The sequence below is a fragment of the Octopus sinensis genome, linkage group LG6 (genome assembly GCF_006345805.1).
Source record: "Octopus sinensis linkage group LG6, ASM634580v1, whole genome shotgun sequence".
Lineage (NCBI taxonomy): Eukaryota > Metazoa > Mollusca > Cephalopoda > Octopoda > Octopodidae > Octopus > Octopus sinensis.
The window spans coordinates 83,230,632-83,252,716 of record NC_043002.1 but is presented as its reverse complement, the minus strand read 5'-3'; the positions used below and the strand labels follow the sequence as shown (position 1 = coordinate 83,252,716).

General features: G+C 37.0%; 1 protein-coding gene across 1 annotated transcript in view; it reads right to left on the bottom strand.

The window, feature by feature from the left end:
* LOC115213067 (failed axon connections homolog) overlaps positions 1-22,085 on the bottom strand; it is a 32,921-nt gene that overhangs the window by 3,868 nt on the left and 6,968 nt on the right. Inside the window, exons 2-5 of the mRNA XM_029781977.2 lie at positions 19,619-19,745; positions 11,942-12,068; positions 7,267-7,463; positions 1,362-1,555 (exon numbers count right to left, since the gene is read on the bottom strand). Of these exons, the coding sequence (XP_029637837.1) occupies positions 1,362-1,555; positions 7,267-7,463; positions 11,942-12,068; positions 19,619-19,698 (598 nt within the window). The 5' untranslated portion in view covers positions 19,699-19,745. The remainder of the gene's footprint in view (positions 1-1,361; positions 1,556-7,266; positions 7,464-11,941; positions 12,069-19,618; positions 19,746-22,085) is intronic.

Below are 22,085 nucleotides of genomic sequence, written 5' to 3'. Positions count from 1 at the left end.
CACACTAGCTGCATCACACCAGACACATGGTTCTCATTAAAAAGTTGTATTCGTTTCCTTTATAATACAATCATTAATTCTTTTTGTATCGGTACTTCTGACCGATGGTTCAATTGGGGAAAATAGAAATCAGTGTAAAAGAAAGTGCAAGTTTACTGAAGTTAATCTGTCTGCATAATATAGAGTTAATGTTAGAATTTTATTCATACTAATGGCAAAACTAAACCCACAATAAAAGATTTGTAAACAACTGCATGTTTAGTCCAAACGGCACTAACCAGGCAATGACTACGATATAGTGTGTGTGTTAAATGATACAAGGTGGGGTGATTCTCTTAGGGGACTTAGTGTTGGGGAGTGTTAGGTTTTTATACACAGGGGGGCGATGGAGCATTTTTTGGCCGACAGGTGAGTGATATTGCAATTTGGCACGAAAAGTTTGGGAAACACTGATTTATATACTTTAACAATTTGATTCTACAAAGACATAACAATATTCGTTTTAACACATGGGTTTCAGATGAAAATTTTTGCAAAGCAAATTTTAAAACGAATATATGAATAGAGTTAAGAAGTATGCTTGCCAACTATGTAGTTTTGGGTACAGTTCCATTGCTTGGCACCTAAGGCAAATGTTTTCTCCTATTATCTCAGACTGAACAAAGCCTCTTCAGTGGACTTTGTAGATAGAGACTGAAAGAAGCCCATCATATATACGTGTGTATGTGTGTGTATGTTACTGTGTGGAAGTATATATTTTATGTTGTTAGTCTGGAGGAGTAGAGTAGACCCGTGCCTTTTACAAGTTGCTTGTGACCAATGACACTGATGCCATTAATGTTCCAACATTTGCAGGAAAAACAAGAGCATGAAGAATGATTGTGGTAATGGTAGTAGAATTGTTTTTGTTGTTGTTGGAGGTGGTGATGCAGTTAGTAGTGGTGTTGTTAGTGGTTGTGCTGCTGATGTTGCGGATATTGTTGATGATGGTGATGGTGCTGGTGGGAATAATAATGTTTGTAATCATAGAATATGATAATAATAACAATGAGAATTATACTGATTTCGGAATTTGGCACTAAGTCAGTAATTTGGAGGGAGCGGGTAAGTCGATTTGATCAATGCCAATGTTCATGTGGTATTTATTTTATTGACCCCAAAAAGAGGAAAGGCAAAGTCGACCTCAGTGGAATTTGAACTCAGAATGTGAAAAGGGACAAAACGTCACAAAGTATTTTGCCCAGGATGTTAACAATTCTGCCAGTTCCACCACCTTAAGGATGAGAATTATATTGATGATAATGATGATGGTTGAGATGATGCTGCAGATGATGATAATGATGATGGTTATGGTTACTTACCAAGAAAATCAGAGAGAGCCTTTAAATCATCCATCACAATTTGATTGACCTCTGCAAGAGTATGTCGACCTATACCTTGGCAATATGTAGAACGTTGACATCTTCTTTTTATCAACCAATACTGGTATGCAAGCATAGGGATAATTTTTCTGGTATAGGAGTTTCCATAGACCCATCGTAAACGTACAAGACCCCTACAGAATAAAATTTGAAAGATTAAGCATCGTGACTAATAAAGAAAATGTAGTTAAGTATTTTAACCTTGGTCACTATTTAAGGTAAGTATATTTAACCCTTTCGATACCAACCCTCTGGAACCTCTGCTAGTTCTAGGATACAAACTTCAAGTTTTAAAGGGGTCTAAATTAAAACCTTCCATCAAAATTCCATATTAATTCATGTTCCAAACCCAAGATTAATAATCCCTTCTATTATACGTACAAGGCCAGAAATTTTGAGGGAAGGGGCTAAGTTGATTTCATCGACCCAAATACTCAACTGTTACCCCCAAAGGATGAAAGGCAAAGCCGATTTTGATGGAATTTGAACTCAGAACACAAAGACAGAGGAAATGTCACTAAGCATTCTGCCCAACATGCAACCTATTGTGCCAGCTTGCCACTTCAAACCCAAGATTAATAGTGATTAAAAGTTATTTTGCTAAATCTTTCTTTATTTTCAAAATTAATTGAAATAAAAGCAGTTAAAAATAATGACTGGGATAAGGATGCCATCTGCAGATTAAAACAAAGAGTTAAATTAGTGATAATATGCATAATATAATAAACAAAAATACAAAAAAATTAATTGACCACGGATTCCTCTGCTTTAATGAGAGGAAAATGTTAACCTGCATGTCTAGATTTGATCGATTAAGATAGGGGCAATAACTCTGAAGCCTCATTTAATTTAAAGATTATGAAGATAGATGGTGGGTGATGATAGTCATAAGAAAGGTTTCAAATTTTGGAACAAGGCCAGCAAGTTTGGAGGAGGAGGCAAGTCAATTGTATCGACCCCAGTGCTCAACTGGTACTTATTTTATCAACACCAAAAGGAATACAGGCGAAGTTGACTTTGGTGGCATTTGAACTCAGAACACAAGGACAGACAAAATGCCACTAAGCATTTTGCCCAGAATGCTAACAATTCTGCCAGCTCGCTGCCTTCTCATTATAGCTGGAATCGAGATTGATACAGAACAATGTCTGGCCACAAGAGCTTAACTGTATTGGAAGCTTGCATAGTACATCAACATACATATATATATATACTCAGGCCTATTTCCCATTTTTTTAGGAGGGGGTAGCCACAGCAAGGCACACACCAGGCATTCCATTCATTTCCCAGCTCAAAGGGGCAAGCCCCGTTCTATGCTCAGTCAAGGTATAGAATGCAATCCCCAGTATCAGCAGCGGGGCCTGACAGCATATGCTGGTTTACCCTTGCCACATCATGCTGGTTTCGTACCCCTTTGAGCAACATCAAAATTCACTCATCCATCCACAGACACTCTCCAAGCTTTCCTATCATTTATAAACTCTCTTGCCTCTCTCACTCCAACACCAAGCTTTCCTCACTCCATCCATCCACACAAACTGAGGTCTGCCTCTGGGTCTGCTACCTACCACTTCAGCCTGCATCACTCTTCTTACCATCCACTCATCAATCCTCTCCATGTGGCCACACCACCTCAGCATACGTTTATCCAATTTGGTTGTTAGTTTTTCTTTCATTCCTGCTCATCTTAACACCTCCTCATTCCTCATCCTGTCCAGCCATGTCACACCAACCATAGCCCTCAGATATCTCATCTCAAACAAATGATACAGAATATAGGAAAAAATAAATTAAAGAAAAAAATCATCATCATCACAGTTGTCGTCGTTTAACGTCCACTTTCCATGCTGGCATGGGTTGGACAGTTTGACTGGGGACTGGTGAGCCAGATGGTTGCACCAGGCTCCAACATCCCCACCTAGTAGGGCACTTTCTGACTTCTCCCATCCTTATCATCTTGTATTATTATCATTCGCCTCATCAATGTCTTGTCTAGCCCACAAAGCTACCCATCTTTGTACTGCCTCTATGGCAAATGAAATGCAATAAAGTAGTATCCTGGTTAAAAACACTATTTAGAATAATTAATTTTATTATCTTGGACTAAACATCACACAATCTTGGGGCCGAAAAGATTGCAGCAGGAAATCTCAGTACAGAGCACATTCCTGAATATCTGTGCACCCTTCACTCATGTTCAACCAAGTAATAACTAAACCGTGGAGTGACATCAAGAGAATGCAAGTGGATGAGACAAGATTTATTTGAGTGTTTTTGTAAATGCAACATTGAGTTCGTCCAGTGTCACTGAACAGACTCTTGATTGCATAAGATTAATCAATTATGATTTTGACCACTAGTCATGGAACAAAGACAATAAATTCGACAAGCACATTAACCACAGGTTAATAAATCTGTTGCCCTGAAGAATGAACACTTTAACCATCTCACTTTGACTTGTGCAATAACTTTGTACCACCTGGATGATGTGGCATCATATTTGGAGAAATACAAGCATGTTACAAACCAACTGTCTTGTATCGTATGATGTCTCATAGATCTGGAGTGCCTCAAAGTCCTGTATTGCACAGGAGCGCTGATTGGACTGCACTTTGTTGAACCATTCATTTCATCCACCACTTCAACAAGAACAACCTACTCAAAACTTGTACCTACTTTCAAACAACTTTATGATGACCTTTCCACAATGGATCCAAACCAATTCCTAAATGAGCATAGCCCTGCATTCAATTTCATGTCTTCTAGCAGATTCTAGGAAACCAGATAAGATGAAGATATATGCTGTGCTGTTGAAGCTATTGCAACTGAGTTGAAGCCAGAAGTGTTAAAAATATTGTTGAAAGTCTTCCAAAGTTAGCGGATGGTTTCCAGAACCAGAAGGGAGTTCTGTTTGGTTTTGGAACCTCATGCTCTGGTGAACATGGACTTAGATAAAATGCAGAGAGCTCCCATTCACAATCTTGACTCAGAATGCAGTGTGGGATTTATAAACTATGAGTTGAGTTATTGAGGTGCCAAGCAACTCAAATTAGCATCATTTTCTCAAGTTAAATCCAAGTTGGCTGATCTGATTGAATGTCAAGTGCCCAGGGCATTCAGGCGATATGCCAAACTCACCACACTTGTGGGTGAAGGAGGTGGCAAGTGCTTGACATCATTAAAGGATGGGATAACCACCAGCAGCAGTTAATGGTGGAGGGACTGGAGAAGAAGGAAATTGCCAATATTGTAGTGGATAGACAATGAACAGCCGATTTGGATATCATGGTGGACTGTTTACTAGTAGTACTGAGGTAGATGCCTATCTCATAGCAGATATGCCAGATAAAGAAAAAGTTGATAGGCTGTGTTTAGAAATCAGATATGCCAGAGACACTGCCCTTTCTGTGCCTAAAACCAGCAACATTTTCCATCTTAAATGAAATTATCAAAAATTGTCAATGGAACGATATGCAATAAATTTGAAAATGTGAGCTACAAGACAGATGTAAGCCTTATTGATTTCAGTCATACATTGGATGACTTGGTGTAAGATTCTGAGGCCATAATGGTTGTAAAAGTATTATTGTATCATATCAATAAATATGTTAGACAATAATTCTATTGTTTCTTTAAAACAAATTTCATTGGGTTTTTCGGGCAATATTAAATTATAGTAACGTTCATGCTCTAATGGAGCTAATTTTCACAATAACAATCTGTTTTTGTTCATTTAACCATGATTTGCAATCTTGCTTAAAAATCTTCTCATACCTTCTGTAGTACGATGCAAAAGTTATGCTCTCCTCTGGACTATAACTGAATTCATTAATTGAGTTTGAAATGCCGTCTGGCGAAAACGAACTTACCTCATTTTTGGACTGCTTTAGTTCCAATAATTGTTGTTGTAGTTGTTGCTATAATAGTTGCTTCAGCAACCCTTGTTGCTTTTGCAACTGTACTATGGAAGCTAATAAATCTTCCATTATCTAACAAGTTGTATCATAAACAAATTGTTAAATTATGTTCAATAAATAAGATAACCAGACAGCAGTAAAAACAATGTAACGAACTAACAAATCTCTTGACGAACCAACAATCAATATTCCTTGTGAACTAACCAACTGACAACTTCCAACTTCACTGTGAACTAACATGAACTTCATTTGACTCCAAACTCACTCGAATCATTGTTATTTATACTTTACTCGGATCAGTCTATTTCTTGCAAGGGGGTATTGTAACTCTCATCACAACAGTAACTTTATTCACTCTTCTGTAGAAGATAGATTACAAACCTTCTACAAAATTATCATGTTTGATGGCATATATGATGAACTTTTTTATCCAAAAAGTTGTCTCAAAAATATTGCCCTTGGATCCTATTTGTGATGTTTGGCCTATATTACATGCTTTAAGACATTAAAAATGTTTTTGCTGAATAAACACTGCTGAAATTGTGATGCATCTAATATGCCTGTGCATCTTTTATGCCATCAAATGCAGTAATAGTATTATAACTGAATTTACAGTCTTTAACCCTTTAGCATTCATATTATGCTGTGAAATGTAATGCTTTTTTACACACATTGTTTTGAATTAATCATGTATTATGATGTAGCTTACAAGCTTTAATGATATGATTGTACATTTTTAGAATGACATTGTAGGATAGGTATGAGAGGCCAGATCTGGCCAATTTGAACATAAAGAAAGTGGAGTAAAGACACCTTTCAGTCACGAATGACTATGGGATTGCAGCTAGAAAGTTCCTAGCTAGTAAGTCTGAGCAAGATTGCTTATAGAAGACCAGCAGTCACCCATGCATACCAGTCTCCTCTCTCTACACCACCAATGTTATCTGAGGGAAAGGCAAAGGCTGATACAGCTTGGCTCCAGTAATGCTGCAACTCATTTCTACAGCTGAGTGAACTGTAGCAATGTGAAAATAAAGTGTCTTGCTCAAGAACACAATACATAGCCTGGTCCATGAATCAAACTCACAACACCACAATTGTAAGCCTGATGCTCTAACCACAGCCATGTGCAATATTTGATCCAGATATGGCCAGTTTAAATGCTAAAGGGTTTATATTTTGTGTTCAAATCCAGTCAAAGTTAACTTTGCCTTTCATTTTTTTCAAGGCCCAAAAACTTAAGTACTTGTTAATTGTTGTTTGTTCCTTCTCGAGCCATTCCTGGCTCATAAGGGCCGGTTCCCCGGTTTCCTTGGCATATAGGTTCCCCACCTGGACAGGACGCTGGTCCGTCACAGGTGAGCTGCAAGATGCAGGAGGAAAGAATGAGAGAGAGTTGTGGCAAAAGAGTCAGCAGAAGTTCACCATTCCCTTCTGCCGGAGCCGTGTGAAGCTTAGGTGTTTCGCTCATAAACACACACATCACCCAGTCTGAGATTCAAACCTATGATACCTCGACCATGAGTCCGCTGCTCTAACCACTAATCTGTGTGCCTCCACACACTTGTTAATTACTTGTTCAAAATTGTCATTCCTATAAAGCATCCTAGATGTGAATGCAATTATAATTAATTCTAAAAATCAAGACTTCCATCTACAGGTAGTGGGACATACATCTCTTTCTCTCTCTATCTCACTCATTTTTATACTGCTGCAGAAACTTAACTTTACTAACCTTCCTGTGATACTTTTGGCTTACAAAAGAATTCCATTGAATTGAAATTTTTACAAACTACACAAGATTTACATTAGAGCTGTTTTTATTTTTTTTCATAAATATTTTGAGAAATAGAAATATGCACGCACACACACACACACACACATGCAAAAATGCATAAAATATAAAAATAATAAACAAAAATAATTACCAATATAAGTTCTCTTCTAACATTTTCTGCATGGCCCTAGCAATACTTCGTTGTTCATCTGTGAGATGACTGTTAAAATTAAGGTTGAATTTCTTGTTCAGATACTCAATAATGAACTGGGAGTCACTGACAACTTCTCCATTGTATGTAATCCAAGGTATTTTATGTTTCGGCGACATCTCAAAGGTATATTCAACCTGGCAATATATATAACATTAGAATAAGTCATCCCTATCAAGAAACTCTTATTATAAAGACTGACCTCTGAACTCTCTGACCCAATGAACTCTTATGCACAAACGTACACACACACACACACACACACATGCATACACACACACACACACACACACACCACGCACATCTGTATTTACTTACATATCTAAATAATTGATGGTTGAAGAATTTTACTGAACCTAAAAATTTAGTAAACTGAAGCCAGAACAATTTTTATTTATCTTTTGCGTATCTTTTACTTGTTTCAATCACTGGACTGCAGCCATGCTGGGGCACCATCTCGAGGGGGTTTTAGTCAAATGAATCAATCCCAGAACTTTTTTTTTTCAGCCTAGTACTTGTTCAGTCTCTTATCAATCTCTTATGCCAAATCATTAAGTTATGAGGATGTAAACAAACCAACATTGGTTGTCAAGTAGAGATCACATACAAACACAAAACACATGCACACACACATATTAATATATACAGTGGGCTTCTACATAGTTTCTATGTACCAAATTCACTCACAAGGCATTAGTTGACCCAGTGCTATAGCAGAAGACACTTGCCCAAGGTGTTGCACAGTGGGTCTGAACCCAAAGCCATGTGGTTACAAAGTAAGTTTCTTAACCAAATAGCCGTACCTTACCCTATGTGTACCTTTATATTATGGGCAGGGATTGATTTTGAGACAGAACTCTACAACCAAGTGCTCTTCCGATCGTCAGCATGTTTTTTTTGTTTTTGTCTTTTGTTTTCAAAGAAGGGATCTTTTTATTCACTGAAAGCACACACTGACAATTTTTTTTTTCAAAGAAGGGATCTTTTTATTCACTGAAAGCACACACTGACAATTTCTTTTTTTTCAAAGAAGGGATCTTTTTATTCCACAGGCAGACTGACAAACTGTGATGTCAGCAAGGAATGGAAGGATCTCCATAGTCTCCCCCAAACAGTGATAAAAAAAAAAATTAACATTCAAACTTATTTACAGACACACAGACAGACACACAAACAGACAGATAGATAGATACAACAGGTTTTCTACAGTTTCCATCTTTTAAATTCACTCACAAGCCTTTTGCCAGCCCAGGGCTATAATAAAAGACATTTGCCCAAGGTACTGCACAGTGAGATTGAACCAGAAACAATGTGGGTGCAAAGCAAACTTCTTAACCATACAGCCATGCCTGCACCTACAGTTCAAAGAAATATTCTGTCTCTCTTTCATTGAATTCTTATCAAGATAATATAGATGTGTCTATGATATGCATGTCTATGTGGTTTAAGCAGTTAATGAGTTCAATTCTACTATGGAGCACATTGGGCCAGTGTCTTCATTTGAGCAAAGCTGCGTGATTGAAATTTGGTTGAAATGGAACTGTTCCTGGAGGACTATTTCTGTTGTTTGCTTGGAAAATTAATCCTTGATCTAGTTTAACAACACTACCTGAATCTAAGACTACACAGTTGCAAAATGAAATACTTAACTACATGGTCATGCATATACCTATACATTAGAGTCAGCAGTCTAGGATTGTAATCTCATAACCACTGTATTAAACAAACAATTCTAGCTTTTTTTCCAGTCAGTATCATCATCATCATCACTTTAACATCCACGTTTCTATGTTCATGGTGGAATTTGTTGAGGCAGATTTTTCCATGGTTGGATCCTGTTACCAACCTTAACCTGTTTCCAAGTAAGGTGATATTTTCTCATGACCAGATATATTTTCATGGATCATCGAAAATGAAGGACACCACTTACATGATAGGGGCACTTGCTTACAACAATTACGATGTTAAGGTAAAGAGACACTAACACACACATATACACACATAAATACATACATACACACATAGATACATACATACATATATATATAGTTAATCCAAACATGAAAACACAAAGAGAAAACACAACAATGCGAGAACAGGGAACAAGTATAGTGTTATTGGACGCTCAGGAAAGGAAAGAAAGAAGGAGGATTTAACGTTTCAAGCAGAGCTCTTCGTCAGAAACATAGAAAAAGGAAAGATATAAGGAAGGGAAGACAGAGAGAAAAAAATCACCAACGCTACACACATGGTCACATATATCATCATCATCATCATCATCATTTAACATCCGTTTTCCGTGCTAGCACGGGTCGGACGGTTCGACCGGGGTCTGGGAAGCCAGGGGCTGCACCAGGCTCCAGTCTGATTTGGCAGCTGGATGTTCTGCCTAACGCCAACCACTCCGCGAGTGTAGTGGGTGCTTTTTACGTGCCACCAGCATAGGTGCCAGGGGAGTCTGGCAGTGGCCACGATCAGTTGGTGCTTTTAACATGCCACCGGCACGGAAGATACATCATGACGTATATTTGCCATTTAAATATGGCTAACCCCTAAGGGTGGATGCTACTGTAGTTTGTAGCCCCAGGAGGACACCTCCTCCAGCTGGCTATAGACATACTTTTTGTGCCCTATCAGTATTTGCAAAGGGAAGCCATCCTTCCCGTCTTCAACTTATGATACACACAGACTCGAGTTTCTGGGTATTGACCCGTCATCAGCGTGTGACAATCACAGTTGTCGATGAAAAGTAGGTTACCATCACAAATACATATCCTTTTTCCAGTATCGTACAGACACTGATATCGAAAAAGTGTAAACAAGCAATAATAAATCTTGTAGCAGCCATAATATAAGGGTCAGTAAGAACAAATGTTTATTGAAATAGTTACTATAGAAAATTAACAACACGTTGGGACTAGATATTTTACACATATTTAGATATAACTAATATCTGTCTTTCATAAAAATTTCAAATGGCTGGAATAAATATTTCATAATTTATGAGGAAATAAGCAAATAATCTTCCAAACTGCAATGAGGTCACTTAGTTAAGGGTCACTTAGTTAAGGCTCACTTAGGAAAAATAAACAACTAACCAAGGTTTTTGTTGTTTAGAAGACTGTTAATGGGCTAACAGTTACTTCTCATGATTTTACGTTATTGGCAAATTCAACTGTCAACGTGGAGGCTTGTGAAAGATGACCGGTGTCCTGTGAAGCAAAACAAAGGATTGTACACCAAGAGAGTAAGTTGAATTCTGTGATAGCAACTACTGCAGGAAGGTCTAGAAGTGTTGCGTAATGAATTATTTTAAATCATCGGGATCGACAGGTGCTAAACCCCAAACTGGTAGACTTCATAAAACTTCACCAAAACAAAATTGTATTATGGTTAGAGTATCACTGAAGGATAGGTTTAAGGGTGCTGCTGAGATATCTTGAGAGTTTAGCTCCACTTCCAATGTATCACAAAAAACAGCTTCTCAGAGGTTTTCAGAGGCTCCTATGTATGCATATTTATGTTGTTGTGTGGTGATTGTGCATTTATGTATGATGTTTTTTTGCATGCATTGGTTCATTAGTGGACATTCAAAATTTTTTTGAATTATATATATATATATATAAATAAATGCACCCTTTTAAAGCCTAGCCAGGCTCATGGGCCTGGTTTCCCAGTTTCAATGGCGTATGTGTTCCCCAGCTGGACAGGACACCAGTCCATCGCAGCGTTACTCAATTTTGCCAGCTGAGTGGACTCGAGCAATGTGAAATGAAGTGTTTTGCTCAAGAACACAACGCGTCGCCCGGTTCAGGAATCGAAACCACAATCTTACGATCATGGTACTGACACCCTAACCACTAAGCCATGCACCTCCACACACACACACATATAATATATATATATATATATATATATTATATATATATATATATATATATATATATATATATATATATATATATATATATGATAGGCATCTTTCAGTTTCTGTGTATCAAGGCTTTGAGTGAACCAGAGTTAATAGTAGAAGGCACTTGTGCAAGGTGCCATGCATTGGGACTGAAACTGGAACAATGTGGTTGGGAAGCAAACTTCTCACCACACAGCCACCACTTTGAATATTTATCCTTTTTCCAACACTACCTGCTTTTATCATTTTTGCAACTACTCCTACTCACCTAAGTATATAATAGGGGTTAGCAATGTATCTTCTCTATAGCAAGATACCTGTACTTGTCCCCTTGTCTTTCAAAATCCAGTATAAAGCTACTTTCTCCTCTCAAATACTTCCCATTTAGTAGTGGAAGCTTTTTCCTTTTCCTCTCTCTATTCTTCTTCAGTCTTGCAAATTACATGGTAACCCCACTAGTGCTGATAGCATGAAAAAAGCACCCAGATTGCTCTGTAAAGTTGTTGGTATTGGGAGGGACATCTGGACATAGAAACTATATCAAAGCCTGATTCAAACTTGTGGCTTGCTGGATCATAACAAAGTAACCAAGCCATGCCAGAATGGAAAGCAGGTACTAAATGATGATGATGATGATGATGATAATATCTTACACAGTTTTGTACTACTTAGAAAAGAATAAACAGAATGTGGAAGTTTTACCTGATAGGGTAACTTGGCCATACGAAGAAAAGTTTCAAGCTTTATAGCAAATGGAGAAATGTTTGGTGCTTCACGTATTCTTGGAAACTGGTGCAATATGATCACATTTTCAGGGTAAATTTTCTTCCTTTAAATAAAGGTTTCAGCATCAGTTAAAATTATACACTATGAGACATTGGCAAAACATCTTAGTACTAATGTGTGTGTATGTGTATTTATATATATGAAATAATTCCCTTTGGAATGGTAGATATCAAAGCAGGTAAAGTTATAAATGAAAGTTTCAATTTTGGCACAAAGAAAGCAATTTTGGATGAGGGTGTAAATCTCTTAGATCAACATCAGAACTCAACTAGTACCTACTTTATCAAGGAAAGACTTCTGCCTGTCCCCACCCATTTTCTCCCAAATTTGATTACTTTTATAATTTTTTTTGCCAGAAATCCCTGTTTTCAGATATGGAGGTTCCAGAAAATTGCCGAAAATCAGCATTGGGAAATTTTTTCATCCCCTTCCCCCACCCTACTTCTTTAATTTTGACTTTTTTCCCCAACACTAACCCTAACCCTAAAACTCTAACTCTAACCCTAAAACCATAACCATAAGTACAGAAATGTTTTGAAATTTTTGTCCGAATCATGATGTCCATATTTTTCCACATATTTAGAAAAAAAAAATTTTATTTTTAATTTTACAAAGATTTTTGGAATTGAATTTCAGAAACATAATCTCTGTATTTTTCTGCATATTTTCTTTTTTTTTTAAATTCTAAAAAAAGTTTAAAATGAAGGAAATGGGATGGGGGTGGGGTAATTTAGAAATGTTGATTTCTGCCAATTTTTTTGCAGATTTATATTCACCATCATCATCATCATCATCATTTAGCGTCCGTTTTCCATGCTAGCATGGGTTGGACGGTTCAACTGGGGTCTGGGGAGCCCGAAGGCTGCACCAGGCCAGTCAGATCTGGCAGTGTTTCTACAGCTGGATGCCCTTCCTAACGCCAACCACTCCGAGAGTGTAGTGGGTGATTTTATGTGCCACCGACACAGGTGCCAGACGAGGCTGGCGAACGGCCACGCTCGGATGGTGTTTTTATGTGCCACCGACACAGGTGCCAGACGAGGCTGGCAGACGGCCACGCTCGGATGGTGTTTTTATGTGCCACCGACACAGGTGCCAGATGAGGCTGGCGGACGGCCACAATCGGATGGTGTTTGTTACGTCCCCAAAGCACGGAGGCCAGTGTATGCGGTACTGGCTACGGCCACGTTCGGATGATTTTCTTGTGTGCCACCAGCACTGGTACCACAAAGATACAAATTCCATTGATGTTCATCTATTTTGATTTGTTTTGATTTTCACTTGCCTCAACAGGTCTTCACAAGTGTCACAAGAAGGAAGGTATGCACAGGTGGACTGACTACGTCCCAGGTAGGGGCCACGGGTTATGGCCTGACTAGTCTTGCCGGGTCTTCGGATGGTGTTTTTATGTGCCACCGACACAGGTGCCAGATGAGGCTGGCGAACGGCCACGATCGGATGGTGTTTGTTACGTGCCCACAGCACGGAGGCCAGTCGATGCGGTACTGGCTACGGCCACGTTCGGATGGTTTTCTTGTGTGCCACCGGTACTGGTACCACAAAGATACAAATTCCATTGATGTTCATCTATTTTGATTTGGTTTGATTTGATTTGATTTTATTTTGATTTTTGATTTTCACTTGTAGCCGAAAAAATAAAATTTTTTTTAATGGGTATTTTTTGGGGTGGGGGGGTGGAATGGGCAGAAGTCTTGCCTTTATCAACCTCAAAAAGATGAAAGGCAAAGTTAACCTCAGCAGAATTTTACCTCAGAATGTAAAAATGGATGAAACAGCTAAACATTTTGACCAGCATGCTAACAATTCAGCCAGCTCACTGCTGACTATAAATAATAGCATGTAAATATTGGGTTAAAAATGTCATCAATATATATCTTTTCTTTTATCCTTTACTTATTTCAATTACTAAATTGGGGCCATGCTGGGGCACCACCTCGAAGAAATTTTAGTTAAATGAATTGACCCCAGGACTTATTTTTTAAAGTTTGGTACCTATTTCTTTACCAATCACAAGGGGCTAAACACAGAGAGGACAGACAAACAGATTAAGTTGATTACATCAACGCCAGTGCGCAACTGGTACTTAATTTATCGACCTCGAAAGGATGAAAGGCAAAGTCGACCTTGGCGGAATTTGAACTCAGAACGTAGCAGCAGACGAAATACCGTTAAGCATTTCGCCCAGCGCGCTAACGTTTCTGCCAGCTCGTCGCCTTCTGGTACCTATCCTATCATATATAAAGTCTGGTACCTATCTTATCATTCTCTTTTGCCAAACCGCTAAGTTACAAAGATGTAAACACACTAACACTATCAAGCAGTGTTGGGGAACAAACACACATACGCACACACACAAAACAGGCTTCTTTCAGTTTCCATCTACCAAATCCACTCACAAGGCATTGGTTGACCTGAGGCTAGAGTAGAAGACATTTGCCTAAGGTGCCATGCAGTGGGACTGAATCTGGAACCAGGTGGTTGGGAAGCAAACTTCTTACCACACAGCCACAAATGTGCCTCTGTGTGTGTATGTGTGTGTGTGTGTGTGTGTATGCATGCATGTGTGAGAATTACCAGTTAGTTGCCCATAAGTCAGAAACAAGCAAATTAAGTATGAATGACAGTGTTAATATTTTTATGTATTGTTGAGTTGTATATTACTGGTTGTGGAATATGACTGGTCAGATTTGCACCAATTATTGCATTTAGCAATATTAACAACCCATCAGACATACTGACTAGAAGTGGCCACAAATGGATATTGCTTTCTAAGAATCATCAATATATAGCAACTACATTAGAAGTTCCTTGTTGGCTAGTGTTGGATTTCAATTTTTGTTATGAGTTCTTTTGTTAACGTAGTAGGCATGGAGAGATCTGTTAAAAAGTGCCTTACAAAGTGTCTTCATACTATAGTATTTACCAAATGAAACTATTAGATTCCACTGAATCAGTGTTGCATTGTAGCATCAGGATTTAAATTTGCAATGAGCAATAACTTTTCCATCTATTACATGTGCAAAATGTTTACCTAAGTCTTATCCAGAAAGTGTAATTCACTATAAAAAAAAACAAAACAATAAATGTTGCCCTTTTCAAGCCTAGCCAGGCTCATGGACCTGGTTTCCTGGTTTCTGTGGCATATGTGTCCCCCCCCCAGTCAGACAGGATGCCAGTCCATCACAGCGTTACTCAAGAAACAGAAAGAGAGAGTGAGAGAAAGTTATGGCAAAAGAGTACAACAGGGGTCACCACCACCCCCTGCCGGAGCCTCGTGGAGCTTTTAGGTGTTTTCGCTCAATAAACACACACAATGCCCGGTCTGGGAATTGAAATCATGATCCTCCGACCGCAAGTTCGCTACCCTAACCACTGGGCCATTGCGCCTCCACATAACTCACTATAGCTTACATGTAATCTAAAATCACCAACATCATGTTGGATTTCCTAGTTACCCTTTAGCATTTAAACCAGCTACATCTGACCCATATATTCCACTTATTTTATGCTCAAACTGTCCAGATCTGGCTTCTCACATTTACCCTACAATGTTATTCTAAAAAACAATTACATCGTCAAAATCTCAAAGCTACAAAATAATATGTGACTAATTAAAAAGAACATGAATAAATAAGAATTACATCTGAATGCTAAAAGGTTAAACTCAGGCCATCTTTAATCCTACAGACATAGAGTTGAAGACATTTTTTACAGATATATGGTGTGTCTGTATAATGAAACAATATTACACAGTGTTCTTCTCCTTTTAAGTTGTAATCAGGGCCTATAAATAAGGATATGGATAGTCAACCAATACACCAGTTGTATTTTGGAAAGCTAGGGAGAGTCAAGCCAATATCTGGTAGTACCCCTCCACCTTAAAAAAAATCTCAGAGACCCTTCCATTGCATTGTTTTACAAAGGTTCTGATAGTCCATACTGAATAATGTGCAGTATCCAAGTGTTGTAACTGTATACTAATAAGCATGCATTAATCCATTCTAAATGTTCGTAAGAAATCTGTAAAACAAAAAGAATGCAAATAGTTGTGCAAACCCAAATCTAAGTTCAAACATTTATATAAGCCCCAGCACACAATATAGAGAAGAGGAAAACTTAAAACAGTGTACAAGCCAGGTGTTTCTTTAATGTACGATCACAGAGCACCAAATTGATTTAATCACAAGTTGCAGTAAAGGGAAAATACTAGTAAAGATTAAGACATTGAATCAAATACATGGATCTAATGAACAATGTTAATTCCTATTGGCATTGTGTGAGGAGTTAGTTGATGATTCAAAATAGTCAAAGTAGTTGTTATTGATTAATATAAACTTCAGCAAACTAATGCGCCTATGTGTGAGATATATTAACTTTAAGTACCAAAAAGTACAGATATCTTTTTCGGGGATAATTCTTACTGTATCAAAAACTGTTGAAAGTTTTATAGTGTAACTGAATGTAATAGAGACCTTGATTAAAAGGTAAAATGCAAAAAGCAGAAGCTATAACAAAATGTGTATTTATAATGTTATTTTTTAAACAACTTATTCTTTTACCAACATTAACTGAGTTGGAAAAGAGTGTAGGAGAGAGTATATCAGTAGGACAATGTATCTTTCAAGAACCAGATGTATCTTTCAGTGAAGCAGAATATAAAAAGCTTTTGAATATCACATAAAAAGGAAAACACAACAGAAACTATATATACTCTTTTACTTGTTTCAGTCATTTGACTGCGGCCATGCTGGAGCACTGCCTTTAGTCAAGTAAATCGACCCTGGGACTTATTCTTTGTAAGACCAGTACTTATTCTATCGCTCTCTTCTGCCGAACCGTTAAGTTACGAGGACATAAACACACCAGCATCGGTTGTCAAGTGATGTTGGATGGGACAAACACAGACACACAAACATAGACACACACATACATACATATATATATATATATATACATATATACAACAGGCTTCTTTCAGTTTCCGTCTACCAAATCCACTCACAAGGCTTTGGTCGGCCCAAGGCTATAGCAGAAGACACTTGCCCAAGGTGCCACGCAGTGGGAATGAACCCGGAACCATGTGGTTGGTTAGCAAGCTACTTACCACACAACCACTCCTGCGCCTATGATGCGATTCAGTATCACAATCTAGGTTCTTTGAAATTTGAAAAAAATATTTTACTTTGCTGATAGCAATTGGGTTTGAATTATTTTCAAAATACGTAAAGAGCTACAGATATCTCTTAGAAAATAGCAGAATCATTAACATATAGCTTCAATCTAAATTATATGAAAAATGGCAAGATACTCTCCCCAGAATTCTCCATTGGATAAAAGTTTAGTAATTCAAAGTCATGCACTGCATGGTGACAAAGAAACCTATAAAGGGGAACAGAGAATTCATTTTGAAAGTTTTGTGGGATTGCTAAAATTGTTAGTAAAGTGCATGATCTTCTCATTGAAACACACCTCAATAATGTGGGAAAAACCCTGGAAGAGTAACATATTTCTCTCAGTATTAAATGAATATATTCAGACGAAGGTATCTATAATCTACCCCAAATTACTTTATAGCATTCATTCACATGGCCAAATAGTTTGGCTTTCTGTTTGACTCTATTCAAGATCAAGCGCATTGAGAGAAAATAGCAGAAACAATAGGTTAGATGGCATCATTCAGCAACCGATACACAAACAGGAATTGTGAAGTACAAGAAGGAATTTCCATTAAAAATTCCAAAAGTTCTATTTCAGTTTTAGATTCAGATTTGGGCAACTATTGACAACAACAGTCAGCTTTGGCCAAAGGAATGTTGAGCAGGAAAAGAATGAATAAAGAATTGACATGCATCAGATATATTTATCATGGATACATCATTGTTAGCAACATACATTCCAACCAAATTAAAATAATGTCAACTGTAGTTTACAAAAATAACTTTGCAGTCTTTTATTTAATGTTCATTTGTTAAGCACCGTTTTTATAATCAGCCATAACGGTAGTATTGTCTGGCCAGCAGTTTTAAAATGACATCTCATCTTTTAGAAGTTGATCCAAAATTACTTGCATCATGTTTTCAGCAATCTTTTGTTTTGATTGGTTAAATCTCAGAAAAGACACTTGTTTAAAAATTTTTTTGTCTCATTAAAATCAGTAACTGTATAACAAACTACTTCTGTCCCTCAATGTACTTGATCTGTTGTAAATAGATGTAATACTTGTAAATTTGTGTCGTGCAATCAGTGTCGTTTCTATCCATTTTGCCATGAAAACATGTCTAGTCATGGGGAAATAATTACTTTACATGGAAACAGGTGAGGGTTGACAACAAGCATGACATCCAGCTGTAGAAAATCTGCCTTAATGAAATCTGTCTGACTTATGCAAGCATGGAAATGCAAATGTTAAAACAATCATAATGATAACATAGACAGACAGATTTTATATAGATCCTGTCAACGCATAACCACTTTCATTTGTTAAAACATGTCATAGGTGATAATGTATGAGAGCAAAAGAGATGAAAACAACATTCCATATTCAAGCAACATATCTTTTATATGCTAATATTTGTAATTCACTTTTAACTGTAAAAGGCACCCTTTGACATTTTCTATCCCAAAAGGTTTTTAATTCAATATTTATATGCTATTATCTATAGCATTATTTGCTTTGAATTCTATAGCTGTAAATGAACATCTTTCACATTCTCTCACGATTTCTAAATCCTCTTCACATAAACAGCTTATATTTATATTTCTGTTCATCACTTTGGATCAAAAATATTGAGAGAAAGTTTTAGAGTACAATACTGTAATGTCAGCATCTTAATTGAAAATGAGAGCTTTAACAGTAATACAATTTTGCTGCAAAATCACAATACCTCCAAGTATATATGCCAGCATAATTTTAATAGGGCAACTCATGCAAAAATTAAAAAATGAAAAAAAAAAAACATTTAATGAATTCATTACATTTATCAAATTGTAATTTAGATTTATTTGAAATAGTGAGGAAATGCCACTTGCATGCATTTTCACAGCACTGCCTCCTTGTATGTATGCGTTTGTGTGTATGTATGCACACATATGTGTACCAAAGTTCGTGTTTGTGTATGTGTGCATAATCATATCTCTCTCTATATAAACGGCAGTTTGTCTGTGTGTGTTTCTGTGTGTCTGTTCGGTTGTACCCTCACTCTGACCACGGCTTTCAACCGATTCTGATGAAACTTGACACACACATAGCCCAATGTCATAATTCAAAACTAACGCAGCGAAAATTTTGAAAAGTTCCCCCAGTTCTGAAAAAGATCGATAAATTCGACATGGGGTCGACAATCAGAAACACAAACCACAGATAGTCTAGGGGACGCAACTCGACCTTTTTAACTATCAAAAAAATTTACCATCATTTTTTCCCCCATTTTTTTGCTATAACTCTCTAAAAATGCTTTATAGTTATTTCCCTTACAAACCCGAGCAACGCCGGGCGATACTGCTAGTATTCTAATAAGAGGACTATATCGTAGTTGATAAAAAATAATAAGGAATAACCGATATAAATAATACTTTTTCTGTCGGAAGATGATGTAAAGGAGTCCTGATGCAGTGATGAGGCCAACCCCGACAGCAATGGTCCACTGTGACATAGTTTTCTTTCTGTGACAGCAGCTAGATGAAATACCTTCTTGTTTCTCTGAAAAACATTAAGATTATAACTAATTAATTAATGCAAAACTGTGTAAATATTAAATATATTATTGAATTTTCTAACCACAGGCATTGGGTGTAGGGAAAAAAAAACCCGATGGAAGTGTTTTTGTAACTTACAAACTTAATGTTGTTCCTTAAAATCCTTAAAAATGTTTTAGCCCGAAGGCCGCGGCCATGCTGGGGCACCACCGCTGTTATTGAAGTATTTTTCGCATCTGTCATAATTCTACGTCCAAATGAAGGAGCACCTCACTACCGACACCTTTATACTAGCCTCAGAAAGGAACACAGCAAATCTTTGTGTTAAGCTATACTGATCCACTGCCTCAACCTGAAAATCAATAGTCAATTGGAAATGGGCCAGTGGCTCCTATCAATACATCACGGGGACTACAACCAACATCATAACACATGCCACCAACACAATCTTCCACTACCACTATGTGAAAATACATAACAACAACCAACAGTTGGAGAGTTGCTGCTACTTATTTCAGTCATTAGACCAGTGATTCTCAACCTTTTTACCCTTGCATAACCCTTAAAATAAACTGCATGTCTCAAGGAACCCCTGCACACAAAAAATTATACACCATATCTTTCTCATATTTTTTTCATCTTCGTTCACATGGTAAATATTATATATATATATAGGGTAAAGAATTATTAATTTATAGATATAGGGTCTCGAATATCATGCTGAAGAAGGAAACAAATTTAACACCATTCTAATCCCGAAACGCATACATGATTAACTAAGGCTAGTTGGTTTCATTATTTTTTCTTCATTTTTGCTCATGTGAGTTACAAGTATTACTGTCGGTGGAGATATATTGTAGTAGAAGAATTAGTAGTTTGACTGCTATTTCTAAATTTCGGTATGTGGTGTAGCAACTTTTGCTGATCTCTTAATTATGTGTGTGTGTATATATATATATATATATATATATATATGGCAAATGAAAGATGAAAGATGGAATATACGAGAATTTATTATTAATCATGACAATTGTTTCAACACATCTAGCATTGATTCCTCATGGGTGTGACACTCAACAACTGGTTCAGGAGCATCCAGTGGTGCAGATGTATCTCATCGGGTGATAAATAAATACAACCCACTTATGCATTTGGAATTTCAAAAAGTTTTAATCACCATCGATTTCAAAAAACTGAATAGGACATTTCAATGCAAATTCTCATATGAATGTTATTTTCTGCCATAACTTTTAAAATTTTCAACCAGTTTTCTTGGAATTTTATACACAGATGGAATATGCACTAAGGATGGGTTGAGACAAATAAATTTTTACTTAGGCCGTTCAAGCAAAGTGTAAGATGATTTTTGATTAACTGATTAACAAAATTTGGCCTAAATTGTGGCAGGGTTCAAATGTTCATCAATTATTTCAGCATTTTCAGGTTGCTGTAAGATGTATTTTCTTAACCTGCACTTAAAATTGTTGGTTCTAACTGTTGCAATCGATGTTTGATTCTGACAATCAGTGGAACTATACCCATGAAAGTCATCAAATTAAGTGCATGTGCACTTAAAATTTTCTCTCGGGTTGCAAGAGAATTTGCCCAAAAATGAGGAAAATCATCATTTTTGTGCTTATTGAGCCCACTGTATGCAGAATTAGTTCATGCTTTTATGCTCATATACGTCAATAAATACTTTCGTAACATTTATTTGATCACACTATGGTTCTTCTGGTTGGTAATCTAATCAAGTGGGCAAGATATGAAAATTAATGCCAAATATGCACAGTCAGTTGTGACCTTGAAACTGCCGAAGTCTGCCCAATTCGTAAAATTTTGGCATTTTGCACACAAACCATCGTGGCCTCAATTTGACAAAATTTGCCCAATTCATAAAAATTTCGGCATCTTGCACACTAGCCGTTGTGACATCAATTTGACAAAATCTGCTCGAAACTTTAAAATTTCAGCATTTTACACACATGCACAAAAATGATGATGACATAGGTTTGCTACCAGACTCTGGCCATTTTTTCATCAACCCGGCCCTACCCATTAATATAGATTTCAATTTGACGAAAAATGCCAAAATTCAACAAAAAATGCTTCATGGGTATAAACATACATCTTATTAACGGTAATCTCATTAGCATTTGCTAATTCTGCATTTCAATATAAATTGTTTCCATCTGCTAAAACTTATTATTCAATTCGTTGATTTAATTCCCCAGTGTTTCAGGTTTTAAATAGGTAAGTGCATTTTATTTCTCAAGCATTTCCTATTCAGTATTTCATGCATAACCATATATATGCTGACATTCAAACTACATCATCATCGTTT